Below are 12,500 nucleotides of genomic sequence, written 5' to 3' on the forward strand. Positions count from 1 at the left end.
GAAACAACTCAAAAAGTGCTTAGGAGAGTTTAAGAAGTGAAAATGGAAGCACGTTACAGAAGGAGTTATGAACAGGAAATGAACAAGTAGATTAATGAGAGGTTTGGAGAAGACAATATACCGTATTTTCCGCACCATAAGGCGCCCTGGGTTATAAGCCGCGCCTTCAATGAACGGCATATTTCAAAACTTTGTCCACCTATAAGCCGCCCCGTGTTGTAAGCCGCATCTAACTGCGCTAAAGGAATGTCAAAAAAACAGTCAAATAGGTCAGTCAAACTTTAATAATATTTTAAAACCAGCGTGATGTGGGCGCGCATGGAATCGTATATCAACATGGACGAAGCTGCGTGAAAAAAGCCACCCGGCCTTTTCGCGTAAACTTAAACTTACCTTAACCACTCGCTCATCTTTTCTTCATCCATCCCTTCGAGTTAGCTTTTATGATGACGCCGGCTGGAAAGGTCTCTTTTGGCAAGGTCTTCCTTTTGAATATCACCATGGGTGGAAGTTTCTGGCCATTAGCATGGCAAGCTAGAACCACAGTGAAGGATGACTTCTCATTCCCTGTGGTGCGAATATTCACCGTACGTGCTCCCGTTGTATCCACAGTGCGGTTCACAGGAATATCAGTTGCTGTGAAATAGTAATCCGTGTGCGGATGGAGAGATTGCGTCTTTTCATGAACCGGATCCTTGTCGCTTAGTAGGAGCCATTTTGTGGTCTTTACAGATGTAAACACACAAAGGAAATGAAACGTACGTAATATCCGCGCGCTTTTTCTTCTTCTACGCGGGCGGGTGGTTGCTTACAGTAGAAGAAGAAGCGCTTCCTGTTCTATGGGGGCGCGTGCTTACCTTGGCGGTTGCTTGCGTAGAAGAAGAAGCGCTTCCTGTTCTACCGGGAAAAAAGATGGCGGCTGTTTACCGTAGTTACGAGATCGAAACTTTATGAAAATGAATCGTGATATTAATCCATATACTGTATAAAGCGCACCGGGGTTATAAGGCGCACTGTCAGCTTTTGAGAAAATTTGTGGTTTTTAGGTGCGCCTTATAGTGCGGAAAATACGGTATATGTATATGTATATATATATATATATATATATAAAATAAATACTTGAATTTCAGTGTTCATTTATTTACACATATACACACACATAACACTCATCTACTCATTGTTGAGTTAAGGGTTGAATTGTCCATCCTTGTTCTATTCTCTGTCACTATTTTTCTAACCATGCTGAACACCCTCTCTGATGATGCATTGCTGTGTGGCACGCACAAAAGTGCTTTCATCAAATGCACCAGATGGCAGTATTGTCCTGTTTAAGGGTGTCACAACATTGCTGTTTACGGCAGACAAACTGCTTTACGGTATACAAAAACGTGACTGCTGCTGTTGTGTGTTGTCGCCGCGCTGGGAGGACGTTAATGAAACTGCCTAACAATAAACCCATGAGGACCTGAGTCCGCCTGAATTTCGGGAGAAAATTTGTCCCGGGAGGTTTTCGGGAGAGGCGTTGAATTTCGGGAGTCTCCCGGAAAATCCGGGAGGGTTGGCAAGTATGTTTGTATGTAATATTGGCAAGAGGTGGGAATCTTTGGGCTACTCACGATTCGATAACGATTTAGGAGCTACAATTTGATTTGTATTTACTGATGCAGTTTTTCTTTTTGTTTCACTAAATAAGCGTTTTATCACTTGCAACTATAAAAAAGCATTGCATTAAAAAACAGTTTACCGTATTTTCCGCACCATAAGGCGCCCTGGGTTATAAGCCGCGCCTTCAATGAACGGCATATTTCAAAACTTTGTCCACCTATAAGCCGCCCCGTGTTGTAAGCCGCATCTAACTGCGCTAAAGGAATGTCAAAAAAACAGTCAGATAGGTCAGTCAAACTTTAATAATATATTAAAAACCAGCGTGATGTGGGCGCGCATGGAGTCGTATATCAACATGGACGGAGCTGCGTGAAAAAAGCCACCCGGCCTCTTCGCGTAAACTTACCTTAACCACTCGCTCATCTTTTCTTCATCCATCCATCCCTTCGAGTTAGCTTTTATGATGACGCCGGCTGGAAAGGTCTCTTTTGGCAAGGTCTTCCTTTTGAATATCACCATGAGTGGAAGTTTCTGGCCATTAGCATGGCAAGCTAGAACCACAGTGAAGGATGACTTCTCATTCCCTGTGGTGCGAATATTCACCGTACGTGCTCCCGTTGTATCCACAGTGCGGTTCACAGGAATATCAAAAGTCAGTGGAACCTCGTCCATGTTGATAATGTTCTCTGGCCGGATCTTTTTTTCAGCTATCTTGTTTTTACAATATGCACGGAAAGTAGCCAGCTTTTCTTGAAAGTCTTTAGGCAGTTGCTGTGAAATAGTAGTCCGTGTGCGGATGGAGAGATTGCGTCTTTTCATGAACCGGAAACCTGTCGCTTAGTAGGAGCCATTTTGTGGTCTTTACAGATGTAAACACACAAAGGAAATGAAACGTAATATCCGCGCGCTCCTTCTTCTTCTACGGGGGCGGGTGGTTGCTTACAGTAGAAGAAGAAGCGCTTCCTGTTCTATGGGGGCGGGTGCTTACCTTGGCGGTTGCTTGCGTAGAAGAAGCACTTCCTCTTCTACAGGGAAAAAAGATGGCGGCTGTTTACCGTAGTTGCGAGACCGAAACTTTATGAAAATGAATCTTAATATTAATCCATATATAAAGCGCACCGGGTTATAAGCCGCACTGTCAGCTTTTGAGTAAATTTGTGGTTTTTAGGTGCGGCTAATAGTGTGGAAAATACGGTAATTAAATTACTCTACTAATAGAAATGTGTGCAAAACTGGAACATTAAAGCCCTAAAATAAAGGAGTTGGTAGGATCTCTTAAGTGGCCTGCTGCAGTCAGACACATTTTAAAAACGGCATTTCTTTATTTACAATAAATAAATCGATTATCGGTTATTTAAGTTTACTAATCGATTTCATCATCGTTCATGTCCGAATTGCAATGCATCTAAAAATAGATCATCACCCCCACCTCTAATATTGGCTGCATTTCTGATAGTTGCGTGTGTGCCATTTTGTTCCAGACCACAGCGTAAGTACTTAGAACTCCTGCTGTGTTGTCTTCTGTGCAGCCCTTCCCTGAAGGTTGGAACCTTCCAGGCGGCGGTGCTCAAAGAGGAAACGTCATGAACATGAACGGAGCAGGAGACCCGCTCACACCTGGCTACCCAGCTAAAGGTGCGAGTACACTGTGTGCCGTAAACTCCGGACTATAAGCCGCCACTTTTTCCCTACGCTTTGAAGCCTCTGGCTCATAAAAAATGTGCGGCAAATTTATGGATTTTTCTTCTATGGCGCCATCTTTTGGACTAGTTCGCTCGCTGCGAGGGCTGCTGCTAGGTTAATGTCTACAAGTTTTTCCTGCTTTTTAAAGCTCTGAACCGGAAGTAGAAGTGCCGTTCTGTCTGGTAGTAATAATTATTGGTATCGACGAGATAAAACACTTATATTGTGATACAGTTTTAGACATATTGCCCAGCCGTAATAGTTTTTGTACAATAGTATCCAAAAGTTTTTTACTTTTTATAAGGCATGTTAAAGTTGTGCTGAGCACTGATTACCGAAAATACCAGACTATAAGCGACTACTTTTTTCCTACGCTTTGAACCCTGCGGCTTATAATTTATGGATTTTTCTCCGCTGATGGCCGTAATAAAAAGTGAAAAAACAAACGAACAAGCAAATACACTGAGAAGGTGTTTCATTGTTCATGCTATGGCGCCATCTTTTGGACGAGTTGGCTCACCGCGGCTGCTGCAGTCCCCTTTCTGTCGAGTGCAGAAGTGTCATTCAGTCTTCTAGCCGTCCATAGCGGTTCTACTAGTATGGATTCTTCGTTGATGACTCCAAGCAGCGTTTGTAAGTTTTTACAATATATCTAAATCAATTCTTACTTACAAAACCGTCCCATGTGTGATGTCTGTAGTAGTGTTTTCATGCGTCGTTAGCATTAGCTAATATGCTAACATGTTGAAGAGCTTGAAATGTGGACTCGTCAGACCACAGAACACTTTTCCACTTTGCATCAGTCCATCTTAGATGAGCTCAGGCCCAGCGAAGCCGACGGCGTTTCTGGGTGTTGTTGATAAACGGTTTTCGCCTTGCATAGGAGAGTTTTAACTTGCACTTACAGATGTAGCGACCAACTGTAGTTACTTACAGTGGGTTTCTGAAGTGTTCCTGAGCCCATGTGGTGATATCCTTTACACACTGATGTCGCTTGTTGATGCAGTACAGCCTGAGGGATGGAAGGTCACGGGCTTAGGTGCTTACGTGCAGTGATTTCTCCAGATTCTCTGAACCCTTTGATGATATTACGGAGCATAGATGGTGAAATCCCTAAATTCCTTGCAATAGCTGGTTGAGAAAGGTTTTTCTTAAACTGTTCAACAATTTGCTCAGGCATTTGTTGACAAAGTGGTGACCCTCGCCCCATCCTTGTTTGTGAATGACTGAGCATTTCATGGAACCTACTTTTATACCCAATCATGGCACCCACCTGTTCCCAATTAGCCTGCACACCTGTGGGATGTTCCAAATAAGTGTTTGATGAGCATTCCTCAACTTTATCAGTATTTATTCTCACCTTTCCCAACTTCTTTGTAGCATATTCAACTGAATATGGCTTGAAAATGATTTGCAAATCATTGTATTCCGTTTATATTTACATCTAACACAATTTCCCAACTCATATGGAAACAGGGTTTGTATATATATATATATATATATATAGTTTTTAAATTTGTATGCCCTTTTTGTTAAATAAAATATTTTTTTTATGGCAACAACACAAAATATAATATAAAATATTTCCCCAAAAATATTTCAAAGTGTAATATTTGATGTGAATAATGCTGTATAATAGACTGTATTTATATTATTCACATGTGAATAATGCTGTATAATAGACTGTATTTATATTATTCACATGTGAATAATGCTGTATAATAGACTGTATTTATGTTTTCACATGTGAATAATGCTGTATAATAGACTGTATTTATATTATCCACATGTGAATAATGCTGTATAATAGACTGTATTTATATTATTCACATGTGAATAATTCTGTATAATAGACTGTAAATATATTATTCACATGTGAATAATGCTGTATAATAGACTGTATTTATATTATTCACATGTGAATAATGCTGTATAATAGACTGTATTTATATTATTCACATGTGAATAATGCTGTATAATAGACTGTATTTATACTATTCACATGTGAATAATGCTGTATAATAGACTGTATTTATACTATTCACATGTGAATAATGCTGTATAATAGACTGTATTTATATTATTCACATGTGAATAATGCTGTATAATAGACTATTTATATTATTCACATGTGAATAATGCTGTATAATAGACTATTTATATTATTCACATGTGAATTATGCTGTATAATAGACTGTATTTATATTATTCACATGTGAATAATGCTGTATAATAGACTGTATTTATATTATTCACATGTGAATAATGCTGTATAATAGACTGTATTTATACTATTCACATGTGAATAATGCTGTATAACAGACTGTATTTATATTATTCACATGTGAATATAGCTGTATAACAGACTGTATTTATATTATTCACATGTGAATAATGCTGTATAATAGACTGTATTTATACTATTCACATGTGAATAATGCTGTATAACAGACTGTATTTATATTATTCACATGTGAATATAGCTGTATAAAAGACTGTATTGATATTATTCACATATGAATAATGCTGTATAATAGACTGTATTTATATTATTCACATGTGAATAATGCTGTATAATAGACTGTATTTATATTATTCACATGTGAATAATGCTGTATAACAGACTGTATTTATATTATTCACATGTGAATAATGCTGTATAATAGACTGTATTTATATTATTCACATGTGAATAATGCTGTATAATAGACTGTATTTATATTATTCACATGTGAATAATGCTGTATAATAGACTGTATTTATATTATTCACATGTGAATAATGCTGTATAATAGACTGTATTTATATTATTCACATGTGAATAATGCTGTATAATAGACTGTATTTATAATATTCACATGTGAATAATGCTGTATAATAGACTGTATTTATATTATTCACATGTGAATAATGCTGTATAATAGACTATATTTATATTATTCACATGTGAATAATGCTGTATAATAGACTGTATTTATATTATTCACATGTGAATAATGCTGTATAATAGACTGTATTTATATTATTCACATGTGAATAATGCTGTATAATAGACTGTATTTATACTATTCACATGTGAATAATGCTGTATAATAGACTGTATTTATATTATTCACATGTGAATAATGCTGTATAATAGACTGTATTTATATTATTCACATGTGAATAATGCTGTATAATAGACTGTATTTATATTATTCACATGTGAATAATGCTGTATAATAGACTGTATTTATATTATTCACATGTGAATAATGCTGTATAATAGACTGTATTTATATTATTCACATGTGAATAATGCTGTATAATAGACTATATTTATATTATTCACATGTGAATAATGCTGTATAATAGACTGTATTTATATTATTCACATGTGAATAATGCTGTATAGTAGGCTGTATTTATATTATTCACATGTGAATAATGCTGTATAATAGACTGTATTTATACTATTCACATGTGAATAATTCTGTATAATAGACTGTATTTATATTATTCACATGTGAATAATGCTGTATAATAGACTCTATTTATATTATTCACATGTGAATAATGCTGTATAATAGACTGTATTTATACTATTCACATGTGAATAATGCTGTATAATAGACTGTATTTATATTACTCACATGTGAATAATGCTGTATAATAGACTGTATTTGTATTATTCACATGTGAATAATGCTGTATAATAGACTGTATTTATATTATTCACATGTGAATAATGCTGTATAATAGACTGTATTCATATTATTCACATGTGAATAATGCTGTATAATAGACTGTATTTATATTATTCACATGTGAATAATGCTGTATAATAGACTGTATTTATATTATTCACATGTGAATAATGCTGTATAATAGACTGTATTTATATTATTCACATGTGAATAATGCTGTATAATAGATAGCGAACTGTGGTGCTGAATTTCCCCCAGGGATCAATAAAGTACTTTCTATTCTATTCTATTCTATTTAGTAAGCAAAGATAAGGTACCTTAACGACGCATATTTTTTCCAGGCCTTCAAAGGCCATATAAAATGATGCGGCGGGCCAGATCTGGCCCCCGGGGCCTTGAGTTTGACACCTGTGGTTTAGCTGATCGGAGAGCTAGCTTGCGCAGCTAGCGGGTCCATAACGACGACTTCTGTTTTGTTTGATCACCCGTTTTACTGCCCTGTTACAGACACCGTTTGGAAATAAACATTTACAGAATATTACTGTGTAAATAACTCATTTCACAAAGTATATATCTGCAGCTTATACATGGAAAATATTTTTTTCTCAAAAATGTAGTGTGTGTGGCAAATACGGCAGTTTTTGCTTGTGATTTACCGACTTTCTGTACTCCTTTTAGAATATATCTACAGATCCCGACTTGAGGATGGAGTTGGACTTCCCAGCATTCCTGTGCATCCCATTGGCTACCATGATGCATTTCACCTCCTCAAGTATTCAGTTCCCTTTGATGCGGCTCACACTTTGTAATGTCCGCCACTAAACCGCCATCTGTGACAACAGGAACATGGGAGGACCCATTCCACCAGACAACTGGAAAGGAGCCTTAAACGTCTCCTACCGGATCGGACCAGGTTTTACGGAGGATTTCCAGAACCAGTGGGTGCTTTGCTTTTGATCAGAGGTGCCCAAACTTTTCCCACTGAGGGCCACAGACTGACAAATCAAAGGATGCGGGGCCCTTTTTGCTAGTTTTTGCATACAAAACCAGTACTATATATATATATATATATATATATATATATTTTTTTTTTTTTTCCTAAGAACTCGAAAAATGCATTTTCGGTATAAATTGTGTGTGAATGTTGAAGAGCCGAAGACAAACTGAAATGCTAGCAATTAGCACGCTGGACAGATAGCGTCAATTAACAAAAAATATGAGCTAAAAAAGCTAGCATTGTAACAATAGCATGCTTATAGTTAGCATTAATGAAATACCGTATTTTCCGTACCATAAGCCGCCCTGGGTTATAAGCCGCGTCTTCAATGAACGGCATATTTCAAAACTTTGTCCACCTATAAGCCGCCCCGTGTTATAAGCCGCATCTAACTGCGCTAAAGGAATGTCAAAAAAACAGTCAGATAGGTCAGTCAAACTTTAATAATATATTAAAAACCAGCGTGATGTGGGCGCGCATGGAGTCGTATATCAACATGGACGGAGCTGCGTGAAAAAAGCCACCCGGCCTCTTCGCGTAAACTTACCTTAACCACTCGCTCATCTTTTCTTCATCCATCCATCCCTTCGAGTTAGCTTTTATGATGACGCCGGCTGGAAAGGTCTCTTTTGGCAAGGTCTTCCTTTTGAATATCACCATGGGTGGAAGTTTCTGGCCATTAGCATGGCAAGCTAGAACCACAGTGAAGGATGACTTCTCATTCCCTGTGGTGCGAATATTCACCGTACGTGCTCCCGTTGTATCCACAGTGCGGTTCACAGGAATATCAAAAGTCAGTGGAACCTCGTCCATGTTGATAATGTTCTCTGGCCGGATCTTTTTTTCAGCTATCTTGTTTTTACAATATGCACGGAAAGTAGCCAGCTTTTCTTGAAAGTCTTTAGGCAGTTGCTGTGAAATAGTAGTCCGTGTGCGGATGGAGAGATTGCGTCTTTTCATGAACCGGAAACCTGTCGCTTAGTAGGAGCCATTTTGTGGTCTTTACAGATGTAAACACACAAAGGAAATGAAACGTAATATCTGCGCGCTTCTTCTTCTTCTTCTACGCGGGCGGGTGGTTGCTTACAGTAGAAGAAGAAGCGCTTCCTGTTCTATGGGGGCGGGTGCTTACCTTGGCGGTTGCTTGCGTAGAAGAAGAAGCACTTCCTCTTCTACGGGGAAAAAAGATGGCGGCTGTTTACCGTAGTTGCGAGACCGAAACTTTATGAAAATGAATCTTAATATTAATCCATATATAAAGCGCACCGGGTTATAAGCCGCACTGTCAGCTTTTGAGTAAATTTGTGGTTTTTAGGTGCGGCTAATAGTGCGGAAAATACGGTACCACAAATTGGCAAAAAAAATCCAACATTTTAATGTTAGCATGCTAAACTGCTAACTGTAACATGCATCAACTACCAAAATATATTACTCTCGGTGTGTACCCGAAAACTTTTTTTTAAATGCTAACTTGCTAGTACCAAGATTTAACCGAGGTAGACACGTCAAATTTAGTATCATTCATCAAGTGACAAAATATTTGACGCTGTTAAATTAGCTTTAAAAATAAATAAAAAATCAAGCATGCTAATCTTAGAGTGCTATAATGCTAACTGTAACATGCGTCAAGTACCAAAATACATTACTCTAGGTGTGTACCTGAAAATATTGTTTAAAATGCTAACCTGCTAATGTTAGCATGCATCAAGGACCAAGATTTAACTGTATATGCATACAAATTAGCTCAAGAAAATGTGCATGTTAACAGGTATCATTCATCAAGAACAAAATATTTGATGCTAAGGTGTATACTTGTCAAATTATCTAAAAAAACCAAGCATGCTAATCTTAATGTGCTAAAATGCTAAGTGTAACATGCGTCAAATACCAAAATACATTACTCTAGGTGTGTACCTGAAAATATTGTTTAACATGCTAACCTGCTAATGTTAGCATGCATCAAGTACCAAGATTTAACTGTATATGCATACAAATTAGTTCAAGAAAATGTGCATGCTATCATTCGTCGAGTAACAAAATATTTGATGCTAAGGTGTATACTTGTCAAATTATCTAAAAAAAACCAAGCATGCTAATCTTAATGTGCTAAAATGCTAAGTGTAATGTGCGTCAAATACCAAAATACATTACTCTAGGTGTGTACCTGAAAATATTGTTTAAAATGCTAACCTGCTAATGTTAGCATGCATCAAGTACCACAATTTGGCTGTATATGCCTGCTAAATTATCTAAAAGAAAAAAAGCTAGCTTGCTAGCATTAGCATGCTAACAGGTATCATTTGTCATGTTAGAAAATAATTGACACTCAGATATTTACCTGAGAAAAAAAAAAAAACATGCTAATATTAAAAATGCTAACGATTGTGCCGCTACGGACTGCAGTTTGCACAGTTTGATTCCCGTGTAATCCCCCCCCTCCACCGCGCTAACATCCATGTGCTTGTGTCAACTCCTCGTTTGCGCTTTGCTAATGAGCTAGTGGCAAAGTGCCAAAAGAAGCACAATGGCGGCTTTGTACTTCCTGTTTTTTGGAAAAGACTACCGGTACGTTCCCACACATTTGTTTGACATAACTCAGTGAAATGTTGGACTTGATCAACAACATTAGTGTCCAAAGTGCGGCCATCGCTTGTGCGGCACATTAACTATACTTATTATTATTTCAACTAAACATTTCAATCAAGTGCAATAAAAGAGTAAACGCGTGAAAAGTAAGGAGAAAAAGTTGCAATGTTGACTCTAATAACACAAAGTTGTTTTCTTTAAAACTGTCATTACTCCAAAAATAATAATGAATCAAAATCAATGTTATGATATTGCATACCTGCCAACTACTCCGGTTTTCCCGTAATTAGTACGGTTTTCATCAACCTATTCCGGGTTACGGTTGCAGTGATAAAAAATACGGTTTTTCATTAATTAAAAATTTTTTTTTTTTTTTAAAGTTTTATTCACAAAATCGCGTAACAACCATGACGATCGACACTGCTTCCCGTAACTTCCTATCGAGCCATTCCGAATGCCATGCGCAAGGCTATTTATAGCACCGATGCCAAGCACGAGGCACCAGTTGTATGGCGTCACATTAGTGCCAAAAATCCGAGCGCATAAAAACTGTTAATGCGCGCTGATTTTCCACTTCGTGCGCGCGCGCGACACCATTTTGCGCGCGCGTGGTGCCGTTTAGCGCGCGCGCGGTGCCTTTCTGCGCGCTCTCTGTGTACTCCTGGCATTTCTCCTCACGCTGTCATGTTTCTTTTTGGCACTTTGGGGGCGGGTATGCTTAGACGGCCCCTTCTTTCTGATTGGTCAGGCGAAAAACGTTGAAAAATGCTCAGAGCCAATCAGAAGTATAGCAGGGCGGGTCATCGTCAATATGTATCAAGATTTACCGAGGAAGAAGTGGATAAAAAAATGTTGCGCGCTGATGAAGGTTATTTCATACCACATAAACACAATACAGGGTAATACAAAATGTGACCCAAATAAATAATAAGACAACAAACACCATAATCACATCTTTCAGCCAGAACTGGTCCACCAGCAATAACATTATTTTATATTTTCACTTCTTCTTGAACATTTGTTTTCTAATTTATGGAATTTCTTTTGATTCAGCCATAAAATTAATGAAATAATCTTTGAATTTTGTTTTTAAAATGTTAAAAATAGCTTTTAATAATGTATTCTGAAACAGTTTAAAATAATCAGAGAACTGACTAACACTGACCCTACACAACTATGTTGCACGATTAAGTCATTTTTTTTTAAAGCGAAAGAGGTCATTTCAACAGGTACAGCATCCTATGTCATATCTACATGTAATAAGATTTGTCACAAGGCAAACCGTTTGTAAATTGGTCGAAAATCGAGCAAGTTATGGTAATTTAAGTAGTACATGTACCATTGACATCAATGTAATGATTGAGGCTAGATGTCCGAGGTAAGATGGCTACAACGTTGCTACGCTGGAGAATGATTGGTCATATGAAAAATGCTCAGAGCCAATCAGAAAGGAGGGGCCGTCTAAGCATACCCGCCCCCAAAGTGCCAAAAAGAAACATGACAGCGCGAGGAGAGATGCCAGGAGTACACAGAGAGCGCGCAGAAAGGTGTCGCGCGCACTACATATAGATCTAAAGGTGATGTAGAGATTTAAGCGGTGACCAAAAAAATGAGTATATCAGTTATTTTTAACAGTTTTATGACTGAGACACGGGACCAAACTTGAGGGGACTCCTAAAGGTAAAAAAAAATGTATATATTGTATTGGTTTTGAAAATGAAAAATATAAAAATGGCCTCTGCATGGTTTGGTGTTTGAGTGTGTGGCTCTCAGTGGTGAAAGTTTGAGGGGTGAACATCTCTGGTGGATGTGTTGATGGACGTGTGAATGTGTGTGCTGCAGGTCAGTGCGCATGAAGATCTACACCAACAATCAGGTGACTAGGATCTACAACGTCATTGGAAGGATTCCAGGGGCCCTGGAGCCAGGTAGCACCCAGCTGT

General features: G+C 37.8%; 1 protein-coding gene across 2 annotated transcripts in view; it reads left to right on the top strand.

Annotated features, from left to right (window-relative positions):
• The window catches only part of naalad2 (N-acetylated alpha-linked acidic dipeptidase 2), a 57,435-nt gene that overhangs the window by 19,888 nt on the left and 25,047 nt on the right, over window positions 1-12,500 (top strand). For both annotated transcript variants that reach the window (XM_061925881.1, XM_061925882.1), the window contains 4 exons: window positions 3,135-3,240; window positions 7,653-7,746; window positions 7,817-7,912; window positions 12,400-12,485. In XM_061925881.1, coding sequence (XP_061781865.1) covers window positions 3,135-3,240; window positions 7,653-7,746; window positions 7,817-7,912; window positions 12,400-12,485 — 382 coding nt within the window. The remainder of the gene's footprint in view (window positions 1-3,134; window positions 3,241-7,652; window positions 7,747-7,816; window positions 7,913-12,399; window positions 12,486-12,500) is intronic.

Source organism: Nerophis lumbriciformis, linkage group LG30 (genome assembly GCF_033978685.3).
Source record: "Nerophis lumbriciformis linkage group LG30, RoL_Nlum_v2.1, whole genome shotgun sequence".
Lineage (NCBI taxonomy): Eukaryota > Metazoa > Chordata > Actinopteri > Syngnathiformes > Syngnathidae > Nerophis > Nerophis lumbriciformis.